The following is a 20128-nucleotide window of genomic DNA, read 5'->3' as shown; positions in this document are numbered from 1 at the left end:
ATTATTGTTCATGTATGTACTGACTATGTCCACGACTGTAAAAGTTATTATGGACAAATAAACCATTATTATTACTACTATTACATTTTAAGGAATGAGTGAGGTTTCTGGGCCTCATTTTTGACTTTGAACGGTCACGGTTACTGCACCTGCGAGACCGGAAAGCCAGATTCTCGAAGGCACCGAATATTGTCGAGTGCCTCAGCCTCAGGTCTCGGGGAGCGGACAGGGCGTGTCTGCTCCAGTTATATAGGGATTTTGTGCATTCGTGGCTAGACTCTAGAGGGGTCAGTGAGGCCGTCTGACCTGAAGGTTATTTACGCTATCCACCGTGTGGGGACAAGGCTCCCCGCAGGTGCTTACAGGACCAGCCCCATACCCAATCGTCTGCTGAGTCTGAGGAACCACCACTCACCATCCGGGGGCAACTCCTCAGGGTGCATTGTGCGTGTAAGTTCCTGACAAATTCGAATTCACCTGTGTACCGCACTGTTGCTCGTCCACTTCTGGAATGCCTCTTCTCCAATTGTCCATGAGCAACACTGCCACTTGCAATCCATGTGCAGCGGGTGCTGGAGTCATATGGTAGGAGAACATACAGCCACTAATCAGTGGTTTGAACCACCTACTGCTATCTTAGAAGAAAGATTAAGGAAAGGCAAACCTATGTTTCTAGTATTTGTAGACTTAGAGAAAGCTTTTGACAATGTTGACTGGAATACTCTCTTTCAAATTCTGAAGGTAGCAGGGTAAAATACAGGTAGCGAAAGGCTATTTACAATTTGTACAGAAACCAGCTGGCAGTTATAAGAGTCGAGGGACATGAAAGGGAAGCAGTAGTTGGGAAGGGAGTGAGACAGGGTTGTAGCCTCTTCCCAATGCTATTCAATCTGTATATTGAGCAAGCAGTAAAGGAAACAAAAGAAAAGTTCGGAGTAGGTATTAAAATCCATCGAGAAGAAATAAAAACCTTGAGGTTCGCCGATGACATTGCAACTTTGTCAGAGATAGCAAAGGACTTGGAAGAGCAGTTGAACGGAATGGACACTGTCTTGAAAGGAGAGTATAAGATGAACATCAACAAAAGCAAAACGAGGATAATGGAATGTAGTCAAATTAAGTCGGGTGATGCTGAGGGAATTAGATTAGGAAATGAGACGCTTAAAGTAGTAAAGGAGTTTTGCTATTTGGGGAGCAAAATAACTGATGATGGTTGAAGTAGAGGGGATATAAAATGTAGACTGGCAATGCCAAGGAAAGCGTTTCTGAAGAAGAGAAATTTGTTAACATCGAGTATAGATTTAAGTGTCAAGAACTCGTTTCTGGAAGTATTTGTATGGAGTGTAGCCATGTATGGAAGTGAAATGTGCACAATAAATAGTTTAGACAAGAAGAGAATAGAAGCTTTCGAAATGTGGTGCTACAGAAGAATGCTGAAGATAAGATGGATAGATCACATAACTAATGAGGGGGTATTGAATAGAATTGGGGAAAAGAGGAGTTTGTGGCACAACTTGACTAGAAGAAGAGATTGGTTGGTAGGACATGTTCTGAGGCATCAAGGGATCACTAATTTAGTATCGGAGGGCAGCGTGGAGTGTAAAACTCGTAGAGGGAGACCAAGAGATGAATACACTAAGCAGATTCAGAAGGATGTAGGTTGCGGTAAGTACTGGGAGATGATGAAGCTTGCACAGGATAGAGTAGCATGGAGAGATGCATCAAACCAGTCTCAGGACTGAAGACCACATCAGCAACAACATTGGATGATGCATGTATAATTATGTCTGTGGCTGTTGGCTTTCTGAAGATGTCAAATATGTGTTTATTGTTATATTCAAGAAATGTATTTGCTTTTGTGTCTTTCTTTTCCCATTGTGAACTGAATACTTTTATGTATGTTGTTTATATCTGTATGAAGTTTACTAATTTTCTCTGTCAGTTCATCTACCATATAGATTATACTGCCCACACATCTGTGCCAGTACACAATTTTGTATCCTTTCTTTGTGATAATTGTATCAAAGATTGTGTTTTGTATGTGGTTGATGAGTATTTTTTTTAAGTGTCTCTGAAATTGGGGATTCCATTGGAAGCCTGTCTTTTTGCAAGTAAAATTCCTTTACAAATTGGAAGTAATTTTGGAATGTTATTCCTTTGAGTGTTTTAATTATTTTATTAATATTGTCTGCAGGTAGTTTGTTGTATGTTAGTTAGTTTTCTTCAGTTAGTTTCATTGTGTCAAAACAGGTGATAGACTGATGTATTGTAGAATATTGCTCAAGTGTGTGGGACCAGTACTTGACAGTACTAAATGGGGATTTTGAAAATATACAGAGAAGGGCAGCACTAATGGTCACAGGTTTGTTTAATCCGTGGGATAATGTCACAGAGATCTGGAGGAACTGAACTGGCCCTCTCTCGAAGACAGACATACACTAGCTCAAGAAAGTGTATTAACAAAGTTTCAAGAACTGGCTTAATACGATTGCTCTAGGCATATACTACAACCCTCTACATATTGCTCATACACAGATCATGAGTATAAGATTAGAATAATTACTGCACACATAGAGGCATTCATTCTTCCCACAGCCCATACATGAATGGAACAGACAGAAACCATAGTAACTGGTAAAATGGGATGTATCCTTTGCCATGCATCTCACGGTGGTTTGTGGAGTACAGATGTAGATGTAAAAGTATACCTGCTCAAATTCTGCCTTTCACACAAAATCAGCAGGACTTTTTCTTCTTACACCAAATGTTGGTTACTGCTAAACCATTCCTTGTAAAAAGTCTAACAATTTTCTCTCTTCTATTTCCCTATACAATTCTTTTTCCATGCTCTTGTATGCATTTAGCTCTCCCATTGTCATAATCTTCTGTTCAGTTAAGTGTCTCTGCATTTCTTTTTTAAAGTCCCCCTCCCTCTTTAGCAGAACATACAACCTGTAGTACATATATACACATAATTTCCAGATCCTACCCTTTCAGTTTCACTCTTGATGATAATCATTCTGTCATTTACTGCCTTCAACAACTCTTTCAACCCTCCTCTCACAACTACTGCTACTAGATGTCTTTTTCGTCCTCTTTCCCCCTCCAGTACAGTCTATATCCACTCCTCAATTTCCCTTCTTCCTAGAGATCAGAAACAGAGCACGTATGAGTCTAATATTGCACGTTGCATACTTAACAAATTGAGTCACCACTGTCACATCATATGCATCCTTGCTTCCTGCTGCAGTTCTGCCACTATGACGAGTTTGTGAATGGTGGCTGCAGTTGCTTGATACTTCTTCTCTCTTACTGAAGTATGCAGGAGTGCAAGGCTAGTCGTGACTTAGTACAGAATTCGAGTGCACTATCTTGCTGTTTTACAGGTGTACTCGCAGGGCAAAAATGATACATTTTTGGGATCAGATAGCCTTCAACAAAGATGTGTTTTGTGAGAAAGTGGAGGCTGCAGAACAAAAATTATACAAAGAAGTGTAACAATTGTGAATGTATTCATTGGAGGAAGAGCGATGTCATAAATAAGTTCCATGCTTTAATCTATACTTCTGACAAAAATGTACAAATTTTGTCCAATGCAAACTAAGCTGTTGTAGTCTTGTTTATTTCACCTACACTGAGGAAAAACGTGTGCTGTGTCATATGAAAACTGGGCACAGAGCAATGTCACTGTTATCACCATGTGACCAAATAGCACACTGTGTGTGTGTGGTGTTCTGGTCATGGTAACTTATTTTTATGGGCTAAAAGCGAGTTGTGTAGCTCATAATTTATTTCTGTAACTTTTTTTAAAGACTGTTATAAATTTATTCCTCCCATGAACCATGGACCTTGCTGTTGGTGGGGAGGCTTGCGTGCCTCAGCACTACAGATGGCTGTACTGTAGGTGCAACCCCAACGGAGGGGTATCTGTTGAGAGGCCAGACAAACGTGTGGTTCCTGAAGAGGGGCAGCAGCCTTTTCAGTAGTTGCAGGGACAACAGTCTGGATGATTGACTGATCTGGCCTTGTAACAATAACCAAAACGGCCTAGCTGTGCTGGTACTGCGAACGGGTGAAAGCAAGGGGAAACTACAGCCGTAATTTTTCCCAAGGGCATGCAGCTTTACTGTATGATTAAATGATGATGGCGTCCTCTTGGATAAAATATTCCGGAGGTAAAATAGTCTCCCATTCGGATCTCTGGGTGCGGACTACTCAAGAGGATGTCGTTCAGGAGAAAGAAAACTGGCGTTCTACGGATCAGAGCGTGCAATGTCAGATCGCTTAATTGGGCAGGTAGGTTAGAAAACTTAAAAAGGGAAATGGATAGGTTAAAGTTAGATATAGTGGGAATTAGTAAAGTTCAGTTGCAGGAGGAACAAGACTTTTGGTCAGGTGAATACAGGGTTATAAATACAAACTCAAATAGGGGTAATGCAGGAGTAGGTTTAATAATGAATAAAAAAATAGGAGTGCGGGTAAGCTACTACAAACAGCATAGTGAACGCATTACTGTGGCCAAGATAGACACGAAGCCCATGCCTACTACAGTAGTACAAGTTTATATGCCAACTGGCTCTGCAGATGATGAAGAAATTGATGAAATGTCTGATGAGATAAAAGAAATTATTCAGGTAGCGAAGGGAGATGAAAATTTAATAGTCATGGGTGACTGGAATTCGAGAGTAGGAAAAGGGAGAGAAGGACTGCAAAAAGTGAATATGGATTGGGGGTAAGAAATGAAAGAGGAAGCCGCCTGGTAGAATTTTGCACAGAGCATAACTTAATCATAGCTAACACTTGGTTCAAGAATAAAAGGAGGTTGTATACACGGAAGAATCCTGGAGATACTAGAAGGTATCAGATAGATTATATAATGGTAAGACAGAGATTTAGGAACCAGGTTTTAAATTGTAAGACATTTCCAAGGGCTCTGACCACAATCTATTGGTTATGAACTGTAGATTAAAACTGAAGAAACTGCAAAAAAGTGGGAATTTAAGGAGATGGGACCTGGGTAAACTGAAAGAACCAGAGGTTGTACAGAGTTTCAGGGAGAGAATAAGGGAACAACTGACAGGAATGGGGGAAAGAAATACAGTAGAAGAAGAATGGGTAGCTTTGAGGGATGAAGTAGTGAAGGCAGCAGAGGATCAAGTAGGTAAAAAGACGAGGGCTAGTAGAAATCCTTGGGTAACAGAAGAAATATTGAATTTAATTGATGAAAGGAGAAAATATAAAAATGCAGTAAATGAAGCAGGCAAAAAGGAATACAAATGTCTCAAAAATGAGATCGACAGGAAGTGCAAAATGGCTAAGCAGGGATGGCTAGAGGACAAATGTAAGGATGTAGAGGCTTATCCCACTAGGGGTATTGTATTGTATTTTTTATTGGTTTTGTTGTCTACGTAGCAGATTATGCATAAGACATTGGACAAGTCAAGTTATAAATATACAGACTGAAAGTCATTTCAAGGCATACGTATTTAAGGTTACAATAATACACTTTACACGTAAGTATTTATATAACACATTTCATAAGTTTAAATATTCTTCAATGGAGGAAAAGCAGTGATGCTGTAAATATGACTTTAGACATTTTCCAAATGTATTGACCTCTGTGATAGCTTTCATGCTTACAGGAAATTTGTTATAAAGCTTAACTCCCATGTGAAAAGTACCTTTTTGGCACAGTGCTGTGCTGATTTGAGTCATATGTAAGTTTGTGTTTTGTGTGGTAAAGTGATCATGTACATCAGGTTTTTTTTTTTTTTTTTTTTTTTTTTTTTTTTTTTTTTTTTTTTTTTTTTTTTTTTGCAGTCTCCAGTCCTTACCTATTACATTTAATTTAAAGAACAGAAGGGTTTCCATAATGTATACACATGGTAATGGAGGAATACCAGATTTCTTCAACAGGGGTTTACAAGAGTCTCTAGGCTTGCACCCAAACAAGATTCTAATGGCCCTTTTTTGTAGTTTAAAAGTGCTATTAGCTGTTTAAGTGCATGATGACTGAAACCCTCAGCTGCCGGCTGGTGTTGTTGATATACCGCAGTGTGGACAGTTGAAAATGTGTGCCCCGACCAGGACTCGAACCCGGGATCTCCTGCTTACACGGCAGACGCTCTATCCATCTGAGCCACCGAGGACACAGATGAATAGCGCGACTATAGGAACATGATATGCATTCAATATTGTTTTCTCACTACAGTATGATTTTAATGAACAAAGAAGGTAACATGTTTTGCTCAGTTCTGCATTGAGATATTCAATATGCTTATTCCATCTGTTGTTACTCTGCAGCCAAAGTCCTAAGAATTTGGTTTCAGTATTGTTACCAACTGGTTCGTCATTGATAGAGACTGATGGGATAAACATGTCCTCGTTAGGAACATTGAGGAATTTTAGAGCAATGGTTTTCTTACTGTTCCTTACAAGCTGATTACTCTGTGCCCAGCTGCTATGTTGTTTCGTGACTGTGCTTACTGTCCACTTTACTTACTGTCTCCTTTTAGTAGAATTGTGGTGTCATCTGCAAATATGTTTGTTTTGTGTGCATCAGCATTTAAGCTTAGATCATTTATGTACAGAAGGAACCCCATTACTGATCCTTGGGGTACACCACGTTTAAATTGTTTATAGTCAGATAAGTGATTAGATACATTTTTTAGTTCAGTATTTGTGTGTTTTGATGCACACTGCCTGCTTACAATTAGTCAGGAAGGAACTGATCCACTTATTGGGCAGACCTCGAATACCATATCTTTCAAGCTTTGATAGCAGAATTTTATGGTCCGCCATGTCAAAAGCTTTTGACAAGTCAATAAATACTCCCATTGTTTCCTGTTTTTTGTCCATCAGGTTTAGGATGGAATTGATGCAGTTGTCGACCTCTTATTTCTGAATCCACGTTGTTCATTATTATTTATTTATAAATTTCATAAGTTTGTCATACATAACTTTTTCCAGTACTTTAGAGATGCAGGAGGAAATTGTGATGGGTCTGTAGTTATTTACATTGTCTTTATCCCCTTTTTTATACACGGGGATAACTTTTGATCTTTTCAACACAGCGGGGAAAGTGCCTGCCTGAAGTGAGCAGTTGCATAAGTGTGTGAGTACTTCAGTTAGGTTTGATGCGCTCTTCTTTAACATTGTTGCAGGTATACCATCAATACCTGCCGGTTTGGAAGTTATTAGTCCTTTTATTGTTTTAGCTACTTCATCTTGTGAAACAGAACTGATGTACATTGATCCTCTACATGCACTTATTTTATATTCGTTTGCCTGGGTGCTCTTAAAGTTTGATTGTAACATATTATCAGCAACACCAGTGAAAAAGTTGTTAAATGTGTTGGCTACTTCTAAGGGGTTTGTTACTTTTTTATTTTTATGTGACAATGTTATATTTTTGCAAGGTTGTCTGTATTTTCCACATTCTTTTTTTTATAACACTCCAGATAGCCTTTGATTTATTAGCTGAATTATAAATGATTTCATCATTATGCATTATTTTTGCTGCTTTTATTACTTTCCTTAAGATTTTGGAGTATTTTTTATAGTACGCACATACTTCAGGTGAGGAATTATTTGAGTTACATATTTCATGAAGTAGTCTGTCCTTCTGGCATGAAACCCTTATTCCCTTTGTGATCCAACTGTTTCTTCTTGAGCTCCCCCATATGGTTAATGTTTTCAGTGGAAATGCAAGTTCAAAGAAATGGGTTAATGTATCAATGAAAGTGTTGAATTTTTCATTTATATCGTTCACTTTGTACGCTCCTGGCCATTTTTCTTTCAGTAATAAGTCGTTGAAGTAGTTTACATTATGCTGATTATAATTTCGATATGCTGTTCTGAAAGACATGTTGTTAATAATACTGTGTTGTACTTTTATGCTTAATATTTGAGCAAGATTGTCACTAAAACCTGCATTGAAAATTTTTAGTGAGGTGGTGTGTAAACTCTTCTTGACCAGAAACTGACCAAGAGCTGTTTGGCAAGTTTCTGTTACTCGGGTAGCTGCTTTTACTTCAGCCTTTAAATTGTAGGACGTTGCGAGGTTCAAAATGGTGTCCCTATTTCCACTATTCGTGAGAAAATCAATATTGAAGTCACCACAGATTATCAAATCACAATCCATTTTATTTAGCAATGACTCCATTTTCAATGACTGCATTTTGTTTAAGAAAAGTTCAAAATTCTCGGATGGTGATCGGTAAACTGTAGCAATAACCAGGTTGAACTGCCTACAGGAAAATTAAAGAGACCTTTGGAGAAAAGAGAACCACTTGTATGAATATCAAAAGCTCATATGGAAACCCAGTTCTAAGCAAAGAAGGGAAAGCAGAAAGGTGGAAGGAGAGGGTCTATTCAAGGGCAATGTACTTGAGAACAATATTATGGAAATGGAAGAGGATGTAGATGAAGATGAAATGGGAGATAGAGTTTGACAGAGCACTGAAAGACCTAAGTCGAAACAAGGCCCCAGGAGTAGACAACATTCCATTAGAACTACTGACGGCCTTGGGAGAGCCAGTCGTGACAAAACTCTACCATCTGGTGAGCAAGATGTATGAGACAGGTGAAATACCCTCAGACTTCAAGAAGAATTTAATAATTCCAATCCCAAAGAAAGCAAGTGTTGACAGATGTGAAAATTACCGAACTATCAGTTTAATAAGTCACAGCTGCAAAATACTAACACGAATTCTTTACAGATGAATGGAACTCATTTCTTGCCTCTAACCCTTCCATCTGGATTCTGACAATCCTAGAATATCCAGTCTCTTCAGCAAATGTAGTCCTTTAACAAAGGAGGTAGCTTCCGAAACACTAGTTCGACCAACACTCGAATATTGCCAGTCAGTCTACGATCTCTAACAGATCTGAATGATAGGAGGTCTCAAGAAAAGTAGCACATTTTCTTAAAAGTTCATTTAGTAAGTGCAAACGTGTCATGGAGATACTCAGTCAACTGCAGTGGAAGATGCTGCAAGAGATGCATTTTGCATCACAGTATGGTTTACCGTTAGAAGTTCAGAAAGCATACGTTCCTGGAAGAGTCAACCAATATATTGTTTCCTCCTATATAAAAACGGCATGGTACACAAAGTATTCTATGCCACACACAACGATGTGGATGGGGAGTATACGTGTAGATGTATTCATCATGTCCACCACTTGCTACATCTTCCCTGTCAGTGTCTATATATTCAGTGTAGCCCTTTGGAATAGAAGGGTTGTTTCCCATTACATTCATTCTTTCCAAAGCTTGTTCCATGCTTCCAACCATATAATGTCAGACCGATCACAGCTGGATTTACTGTGCGAGTTTCCTCTCTGGCTTTTTTGGTCGGTGGGAGTGATTTATTCCATCCTAGCCTTCAGTAGCCAGGGGCTGCTGGTAAGCACTCGCTGACTTGCCAACTAGAAATGTATTTTCTTGGTTTGTAAAAAAAAATTCCAAATCTTAGCATGGAAGAAAATTTGAAAAAAAAAAAAAAAAACCAGTTTCTGGGTTGAAAGGTGAATTCCTCCAGAAATTCTTGCATTATTTCCACCATGTGAATGGACACATTGTCACTATGGACTGACAAAATAATGTTCACCATTTGTTCTAGATTCTCATAAAAATTTCTGGGCAGGTTAATGTCCAGTCCAACACTGAGAATGTTAAGTGCCCACTTGCAGATGAGAAAGAGTAAACAATTGTTCCGGCCTTACTCATCTGCATCTGCACTGAGAAAGATAAATGTGCTGTCTGCCTCCATCAAACTGGTACAGCCATGCTTGTTCACAGATATGTGTACCGCTGATACTCTCCAACTACCGTACGGTGTGTGCTTCGTCCTTTTCCATTCATACAGGGAGTACGTGTGAGCTACATGACAGGCAGTGGAATGGTTACACTGCCTACTTCAAATACAGGTTCTCATGGTTTTGCAACTACAGTATTGCCTACATTCCAATTACTCTCATTTCTGTTACATATTTGTACAATGTGCTACAATCCTAGAAGGGCATGTCTGAATTGCCTCAACATCTTCTGTTTGGCCCATTGATAAAGATCTCGGATACTAAAGCCATATACTAGAACAGTTTTGTGTGTGTTGTTTCATTAACAGATGCATTGCTCAGGATCCTCACAACAAATTTAAGTTCTCTATTTGCCTTACTACTAGTTTCACATTCTTGTTCCATTTTGTATCACATCGTAGTGTTACCCTGGGTATTTAAAGAATGAACGATTTCCAGTTACACTGTAATAAGGTGCTATAGAGTTCTTTTGCTTGTTTTTCACTTGCTTACTATGTGGATACTCGTGACCGAGCAAAATAACTACCAACATACAGAGTCTATGTTGACATAGTACTAACCTTGAAGTCTTCCATTCTTGTGATAGATTGCATGCCATCAACTGACTGCAAAGGTTCCCAATGTGAAGACTTGTGCTCAAATCCTTTATATAACCACATGTTGATTAAAGGTTCAGTCATTTTATTAGCAGTTTAGCTGTAATCAAGTCATCTTAAGAGCCAATGTAGTGCTTAAGAAGCTTGGTAACACTAGGTCTGGGGGTGATTGTTGATTACAAGAGAAACCAGTAATAGTATAAGTGAAGCATGGGATTTTCATTAGTAATAGAAGAAAAAATTACATCAATCGTGGCCTCCAAAATGACAATTATGTAGTCCTTTCCAGTATACAGGGTGTTACAAAAAGGTACGGCCAAACTTTCAGGAAACATTCCTCACACAAAGAAAGAAAATATTTTATGGGGACATGTGTCTGGAAACGCTTACTTTCCATGTTAGAGCTCATTTCATTACTTCTCTTCAAATCACATTAATCATGGAATGGAAACACACAGCAACAGAACGTACCAGCGTGACTTCAAGCACTTTTTTACAGGAAATGTTCAAAATGTCCTCCGTTGGCGAGGATACATGCATCCACCCTCTGTTCCATGTAATACCTGATGTGCTGATGCCGTCATGGAGAATGGCGTATTGTATCACAGCTGTCCACAATACGAGCACTAAGAGTCTCTACATTTGGTATAGGTGTTGCGTAGACAAGAGCTTTCAAATGCTCCCATAGATGAAAGTCAAGAGGGTTGAGGTCAGGAGAGTGTGGAGGCCACGGAATTGGTCCGCCTCTACCAATCCATCGGTCACCGAATCTGTTGTTGAGTAACGTACGAACACTTCGACTGAAAAGTGCAGGAGCTCCATCGTGCATGAACCACATGTCGTGTCGTAGTTGTAAAGGCACATGTTCTAGCAGCACAGGTAGAGTATCCCGTATGAAATCGAGATAACGTGCTCCATTGAGTGTAGGTGGAAGAACACGGGGCCCAATCGAGACATCACCAACAGTGCCTGCCCAAACGTTCATAGAAAATCTGTGTCGATGACGTGATTGCACAATTGCGTGCGGGTTCTTGTCAGCCCACACATGTTGATTGTGAAAATTTACATTTGGATCATGTTGGAATGAAGCCTCATCCGTAGAGAGAACATTTGCACTGAAATGACAATTGACACATTGTCAGGTGAACCATTCGCAGAAGTGTACCCGTGGAGGCCAATAAGCTGCTGATAGTGCCTGCACACGCTGTACAGAAACAACTGGTTCTCCCATAGCACTCTCCATACAGTGACGTGGGCAATGTTACCTTGTACAGCAGCAACTTCTCTGACACTGACATTAGGATTGTTGTCAACTGCACAAAGAATTGCCTCGTTCATTGCAGGTGTCCTCATCGTTCTAGGTCTTCCCCAGTCGCGAGTCATAGGCTGGAATGTTCCGTGCTCCCTAAGACGCCGATCAATTGCTTTGAATATCTTCCTGTCGGGACACCTTCGTTCTAGAAATCTGTCTCGATAGAAACTTACCGCGCCACGGCTATTACCCTGTGCTAATCCATACATCAAATGTGCATCTGCCAACTCAGCATGTGTAAACATTGCACTGACTGCAAAACCACGTTCGTGATAAACACTAACATGTTGATGCTACGTACTGATGTGCTTGATGCTAGTACGGTAGAGCAATGAGTTGCATGTCAACACAAGCACCGAAGTCAACATTACCTTCCTGCAATTGCGCCAACTGGCGATGAATCGAGGAAGTACAGTACATACTGACGAAACTAAAATGAGCTCTAACATGGAAATTAAGCATTTCCGGACGCATGTCCACATGACATCTTTTCTTTATTTGTGTGTGAGGAATGTTTCCTGAAAGTTTGGCCGTATCTTTTTGTAACACCCTGTATACGGACAGTGTTGGTAGGTTTGCCAGGCAGGTCAGCTGCTTTCTTAGTATGAAACTCATTTTTCTAACGTTATGTGTCTGTACTGACTTTTATCTTAAAGAAAATTTGTTCTGAGTCTGATTTCATTGAACCAGTGGAAGGGGACTGCCAATTGCAATTGCTCTGAGAACTTGTTTACGATTGATGGCAGATAGCTTCCATGTTATCAAACATTACAATGTGTGGTTACAGCAACAATGAATAAAGTTGAGGTAGAAGGTATCACTCATTGCAAGGTGTTGGGAGGAAGATTAAATCTAACAGGTTGCTGGCAGCTAGGAGAGGAATATGTCTGAAAATTGTGCTGTCTTCTGATGTGCATTATGGTGACAGTAAATAAGGTGAGATTACACTACTGGTCACTTTTCTAGTCATCTAGACTAGAGCTTCCCAAGTGGCTCTAGCTAATTTTTGTCAGTTGTAAAAGTGGTGTTCATGAAGTGAAATACATATCTCAGTTTTTTTGTCATTTCTTTGCACTACAATACATTATGTATCATTTCCTCCTGTACCACACAGAAGCTTTTCTCATTTTATGAGAATGTAATGCAGTAAGATTCCTCTGTCTTGCAGTATGACACTATCAACCTTCATGCTGTAGCAACATCCTCTTCAGTAATTAATGTTCGAGGGTAATCTGTGCTCAGAAATCTCTCTCAACTGAAATTACTTCTCCTAATCTCTTGGAATCATTACACTACAATAAAGTAACATAAGTTCTCCTCGTGGCCAATTGATATGTACCACCGATAAACTATCCACCTTGATAAAAACTGTCTGATATTCTTTTTTCTGTATGGGATCAGCTTGATCTCATCAATAAGTGCATATATGAACACTTCAAACACTTCTGGCAGCATACTGCTACTTATCCACTGGGATACTCAAATTGCAAAACCTCACTTGTATTGTTTTGGTATGACACGATGAAGTCAAAAACAGAATTTGTTGAATGGAATAATAATAATAATTGTATAAAATAAAAGTCCAGGCACACCAAAGATGGCCTACAAGGACAGTTAAATGGTTACACAGTAATAGTGAATACTATTCAGAGCTATATGCTTATAGTAAACAAGTTTGGATATTGAGTAATTGACCTGGTAAGTTTACACAGCTCCTATAGTGGCTTTGAGTCATTGAATGTTGTTATTTTCTTAATTCAATGCCAGTTGTGCATTGCATATGGTTTTTGATGTTGCCAGTTGAATTCTATTTTATAGGTGCTTTTTCTAAAGTATATTTTTATATGCATTTGTGGCTTACATTGTAATCTGTTTCCTGGTTTAGTTTTACAGTGCATCACTTTGTGCCCAGATGTGCTAGGACAGTATGGCCAAATCTGGACCCCTTCTTGTGTTGGTCTATTTGGGGACTTGGCAGTGTTTAACCATTTATGTGATAATAATAACTTGAGCACTGCATTATTTTCATGCCAGATGCTTGTAGGTATTGAGGTGTCTTGTGTAGTTGGGCTTAGAACCTGAATAGCTCCAGTGGTTTCTCAAAGCAAACCACAGGTAGTTTCCTGTTCTGCTAAGAGTTTTGATAAAAATGTTGGATGCAAATAAGTATTTGAGTGAGTATTAATTTGTGTGTGTGTGTGTGAGAGAGAGAGAGAGAGAGAGAGAGAGAGAGAGAGAGAGAGAGAGAGAGAGAGAGTGTGTGTGTGTGTGTGTGTAACAATAACATACCAATTTTAGTGTAAAGTAAAAGAACTTCAAAGGTGAATTTGACTCAACTGTATTTTGAATAACTTTAAAAGCCATAGAAAGAAGCTGATTAATGCCGAATGCACTAGCAATGCTCAGTAGCTTATTATAAGGTCGACATCTATGGATTGCTAGACAAGGTATCCAACTACTAAGCCCTTCGATTTTCATTTATCATATATATATATATATATATATATATATATATATATATATATATATATATATATATATATATATATATATATATATATATAAAACTATAAAATTAAAAAAAAGTTCCTTTAGCAGCTTACAAATAAGACATGCACTCATAGTTATCTGTATTCGCTTCATTGGAGTAATGCTTTATCTTACCTTAATCTTCCAATAGATACTGGTTGAGCACAGATAATTACCAATCTCCAGTCTGACTAGCATCAACCACTTTAATTCTGATATTTTATCTAGGGAACCTTTTTCTTTATTATTATATGTGGAAAAAACACGACTTTGTGATCCTTCACGAAGTTATCATGTCGAGGGAACTCTGCCTGCCCCACACAAGTTTCTGTTTTATGCATTTTGTATATGTGGTTTCTAAGGTTGAGGGGAGTTACGGTGCTATGCTGCAAGTGTATTCAACAAGCTCCATACCGGACTCTCATTCAGGACGACGGTTCAATCAGATGTCTGGCTATCCAGATTTTTGTTTTCCGTAATTTCCCTAAATTTCTCCAGGCAAATGCCGGGATGGTTCCTTTGAAAGGGCATGGCCGGCTTCCTTCCCTAATCTTTTGAGACCAATGACCTCGCTGTCTGGTCTCCTCCCCCAAACAACCCAACCCATTCCAACAAGCTCCCACGTAATGTGCATCTAAACTATTAGAAACTTCTACTAGTTCAAAAGAAATGAAAAACATATTTCATTTGCCTCTCATTCTACAAATTATCTATCAAGATTTGAGGACTGAAAATCTGTGATAGCTGTGTTTCACATTAAGGGTTCACTGCGGAGCCACGAGTTGTGTTGTAAACATGACTCTGAATGTTCACTTGGAGATAATATATCCATAATAAACTTTGTAATCAAGCAAATAATAGCAACCATTTAGTAGAAGATAAAACAACAGTTAATGTAATGAAAAAAGTAGCTTTTTTCTTCTTCTTTAAAGCATCAGCTTTCTATTTCATCTACTAAATTATATTTATCTGGTGTATGCACAAATAGTGTCAAGCACTACAGTGAGGGCGTATTTGTAATGGCATGTAAATATTCAGTTTCTTTGATTTGCACAGTTTTCATGAATGCATATTCCACTTATTTCACATTCCTCAAGGTTTTCCTTTGTTAAGTTCATAGAACACTATGAATGACTGAATGGATGACTTTTTAAAGGACACATGGCCGTGAAACTGAATGCAGTCAGCACATTTTTTAACCATTTCGTTACTGTATGATTAATCTTAGGAACAGAAAAGTGTAAGATCTGTAGATAACAGGCTGTAGAACAGAATGACAGAAAAAATCACTTAGAGTTGCTGTATATGAAGATTATTCTACACCTTATGCACAAGGTTCATAATATGAACTGTATCTGTCCCTTGTTTTCATAGCTGATACTCAGCCCACTAAAGATATACTTACGAGGGAGGAAAAAAAATAGCACAAATTGTGATCAGCTTGAAATGGAAATGAACTCTATTTTAACAACAGTGACGAAGAAAAGTTAAGAGGCCAATTTCAGATCCACTTTTTGCTACAAAAAATTAATTTGCTTTGTTTATATGAATATTTGTGTTGATATATAATCACAAATATATATATATTTTTAATGGGTCGTATGATCTGAGTTGTAAGTGCATAAATTTTATTTGTGGTGAGGCACCTGACTGTAACAACCGATTGCTATCTCACAACTGCCAATGCTTATGGAGGAGAATTCACAGTTTTAATGATGCATTGAACAGAAAGAAGATCCTAACAGAAACTGACAGTCACTGTTGGCACTTTATCCACGCATTATGTCCTGTAATTTCCATCAAGAAGACTCTTCAGGGAATAGAACAAGTCAGGGTGTGCATTAAAAAAGAAGACAACAAAATAAGAGAAACATAACTTGTATTGATAACAAATTATCTCTTTACTTTTTGATTCTATTCATGCTGAAGATATCTAAATTTAACTCAGAATTTGTTTGAATGGCAATGTGTATTCTTCCATAAAACATGTTCAGCCATAACATCAGTTCAAAATAAAACCTGAAGGATAAATACAACACACATCAGCAGCTGTACATGTTCAGTTATAAGTGCCCTCTTATTTTCAGTCTGTTACTCATCCCTGTAATGTACCAGTACTGCACAGTTGTTGATATCCAAATACAGCCAAAATAAGCCATATGATATATAGCCCCGGGCAAACTCAGTATGTCAAATAATGCAATCATTTATTTATTATATAAACAAGATATTTAAATTGTAAATTAAGGAAATACAGTCATTTCAATTTGCCTGCAATGACAACAGCATCTGCTACATTGATAGACACGGAATAATGTTACCACATACAACTATTGCCAGTAACCGAGAGATGAATAACATAATCCAAAGGTCTTAAAAAAATTATTTTATTGTTATATAAAAACAATACTAACAGATCGATGGTGTAAATTACTTTTATTCCTGCTGCATATTTACAAACATTGTTTTCTCATTGGGTCTCAGTCCCATAAACAGTTCCTAAAACACAGTATCAAATTGGTAGTACGTAACAAACAGCAGATCTTTCAGATCGAATACTGGTTTATCTAGCGTGTCGCAGAATTATCTAGAACTTACGTGTATACGTATGGTCTAACTATTCTAAGAATTCTTGTCCCCTACTTACAAAACGACTCCACCCATTTGATAAGCCACACGTCTAGAATAGATTTTTATCAGATGGGCAGTGGATTTTTCGAATTAGCTTATATTTTCGATTTAAATATCAAGGATATTTAAAAATAAAGGTGCGGTTGCTGTATTGGAGATACAACGGTACTTGCGGATACACGTCGATCGTCTATTTTTGAATACCTGTTGGCAGCATTGTACAACACGCGGTACTAATTCCTTTCTTCGAATCAGTGCCGTATTTAACTGTTTTGTCAGTATTACTTCTGTTGTTGGGGAGGGTGGAAATGGCGTTAGAATCTATACGATATAATGCGGGAAAACTGGAAATACTCGATCAGTTGTTGCTACCACGGGAATCCAAATATGTGATGCTCTGTGGTGTGGAAGATGGTTGGCGGGCGATCAATAAGATGCAGGTAAAGTTGTCTCAGCCCGGTAAGGCGAGATTAGTAAACTGAACCATCGTCAGATAAGGTAGAGTAAGAATTGATGACAGTGCTTTCTATGTAATTGCAGGGTGAAAATTCTCTTCAAAAGTAGTTTTATAGACGTCACTGCAGTTTTTGCAACATTAAAATGACTGACGACATTAAATAACTAGGCTACAGGCAGTCTACATTTGAGAGTTAGACGCGAGTTGAATGATGCCGGGAAGTGTTTCATGTATTTACTCACCCTTTAGTAGACTCTCACATCATTTGTACGTCATAGTTGTCTACACAGCTTAATTTTTTGGGTGTTGACATTGCTTCAGTTAACGATAATGAGCGATGGCGATATGATAGCTTCAGCCTTAATAATTTAAAGAAATAGCATACGATGTTCTATCCGAAGTTAATGTTCACAAAATAATATTTTTAATAATAATAACGATATCAGCAATAATATTTTTGTTTTGTTGTTTTTATGGTCTTCAGTCCGAAGACTGGTTTGACACAGCTCTCAATGCTACACTATCCTGTGCGAGCCTCTTCATTTCCGAATCATTACTGCAACCTACAGCTTTTTGAATCTGCTTGCGGTATTCATATCTTGTTCTGCCCTACGATATTACCCCCCCCCCCCCCCACACACACACGCTCTATCTATCTATCTATCTACAGACATAGAGTGTACATAGCTTATCTATCTCTAGTACTAAATTGGTGAGCTCTGGATATCCCAGAACGTGTTCTATCAACAAATCCCTTGTTTTGGTCAAGTTGCATCACAAATATCTTGTCTCCCCAGTTCTGTTTACTTCTTCATTGGTTACGTGATTGTCCCATCTGATCTGTGGCATTCTTCTGTAGCACCACATTTTGTAAGCATCTATTCTCTTTTTATCGAAACTGTTTATCGTCCGTGTTTCAGTTCCACACGTGGCTAGATTCCAGGCAAATAACTTCAGAAAAGACTTCCTAACACTTAAATCTACATTTGATGTTAGTTAATTTCTTTCTATATTTTGTATCCTCTCTACTTCGGCCATGATCATATATTTTGCTGCCCCCCATAGCAGAACTCATTTGCTACTTAATGTGCTCCATTGTCTAATCTGATTCTGTTAGTGTCACATGATTGAATTTGACTACAATCCGTTATCCTTGCTTTGCTTATGTTGTTGTTCATCTTACGCCCTCATTTCAAGACAGTTTCCATTCTGTTCGACGTCTCTTCTGCACTGTCATTGACAAACCTAATACGAAGAAAAGTGTGAACCATCTTCACAAGAATAGTTTCCCACTTATCCATTCATTTGGAGAAGAATATTTACTGTGATAGGATTTGATAGAAAGTTGTGAAATCTTTAGCAGAGGCTGAGTTTAATTTTTTTTCTTCTTTTTTCTTTTTCCTTGCGGATTGGTTGTGGCTGAGAGGATATGACCATGACCTGTGTGTGTGTGTGTGTGTGTGTGTGTGTGTGTGTGTGTGTGTGTGTGTGTGTGTGTGTGTGTCATGAGTTTTCTTTACACAATATGGTTAATTAATTTTGTATTCATTTATTTATTTTTAGTTACTACTTCACATCTAAAAATTCATCTGTTGACTAGAAGGAACAGTCATTCAGAAATTCTTTGAATTTGTATTTAAAAGTTGGTTGGCTGCATGTCAGACTTTTAATGCTATTTGGCAAATGATCAGATATTTTTGTGGCTGCATAATTCACCCTTTTCTGTGCCAAAGTGATATTTAACCCAGAGTAGCGAAGATCAAGCTTTCTTTTAGTGTTGTAGCTATGCACTTCACTATTATCTTTGAACTAGGATGGGTTATTAATAACAAATGTCATAAGTGGATATATGTACTGTGAAAGTATTGTGAATATCCCGAGTTCGTTAAATAAATGTCTGCAGGGTGATCTTGGGCGAGTGCCAGCTATTATTCTGATTACACGCTTTTGTGCAGGGCATTCTTCCAGGTAAATATGAATTAAATCATTTGTGTACTGCCCCACTTGCACCGCAATACTTAATCTTATCTAAAAGAATTTCATGATTCACACAGGCAAAAGCCTTTTGTGAGATCACGAAATATCCAAGTGGGTGATGTTCGGTTACTCAGAACATTTAATACTTGATCAGTGCAGGCATCTTTGGCATTTTCTGGTGAGAAGCCTTTCTGAAAATTAAACTGACATTTTTTTAGGACTTCATTTTTACAAATATGTAATGTTACTCTTGAATACATAACTATTCAAGAATTTTGTATAAAGCTGGCAGAAGTGAGACTGGGTGGTTGTTGCTAGCATCAGACCTATCCCTTTTTATACTGGTTTAACCGCAGCATAAAAAAGGGATAGGTCCAATGCTAACAATTACTGCCCAGTCTCACTTCTGACAGCGTGGTGCCGAAAGGATGGCAGCTGTAATACTGCAAATTGTGTTGGTTGGTCAGTATAATATAGACATCAGTTTTCCTTCGTAGAAATAGACAGGTGAAATTAATTGCACAACTAAGATTCTGGACATGAAAAGAAAATTTTGTTTCCGGAAGATTTCGTGGGTGAACTGACATTGACATGTCAGTTGGTACATGTTCAGGCCGTGATAGTCACTATATCAAATGAAATAAAACCTCAAACATAAGGTCATCTACTGAAAGATAGGACAAGAATGTGATAGGATAAACTGATTTCTTTTATACATGAGGTATTGTACCAAAGTACATAGTAGTAATATTTGCTACAATTAAGTGGGAGGATTCTATAAAATTAAATGGCAGTGTGGTAAATTGT

The 20128-nt window shown here is 38.2% G+C and overlaps 1 protein-coding gene and 1 non-coding gene across 4 annotated transcripts in view; one reads left to right on the top strand and one right to left on the bottom strand.

Moving 5' to 3' along the window:
• Positions 1–6075: 6075 nt before the first annotated feature.
• Positions 6076–6149, bottom strand: Trnat-ugu (transfer RNA threonine (anticodon UGU)). Its single transcript has one exon. It is a non-coding gene; the product is annotated as a tRNA-Thr (tRNA).
• Positions 6150–16162: 10013 nt separating this feature from the next.
• Positions 16163–20128, top strand: part of LOC126293710 (methylthioribose-1-phosphate isomerase) — a 63408-nt gene continuing 59442 nt past the window's right edge. The window contains exon 1 of one of the 3 annotated variants that reach the window (XM_049987023.1): positions 16163–17327. In XM_049987023.1, the coding sequence (XP_049842980.1) occupies positions 17196–17327 (132 nt within the window). In that variant the 5' untranslated portion in view covers positions 16163–17195. The remainder of the gene's footprint in view (positions 17328–20128) is intronic. The other 2 variants (XM_049987022.1, XM_049987024.1) reach the window with 2 other exon arrangements.

Source organism: Schistocerca gregaria, chromosome 10, assembly GCF_023897955.1.
Source record: "Schistocerca gregaria isolate iqSchGreg1 chromosome 10, iqSchGreg1.2, whole genome shotgun sequence".
Classification (NCBI taxonomy): Eukaryota; Metazoa; Arthropoda; class Insecta; order Orthoptera; family Acrididae; genus Schistocerca; species Schistocerca gregaria.
The sequence above is the reverse complement of the archived record's forward strand: the minus strand, read 5'-3'. Positions and strand labels throughout refer to the sequence as shown.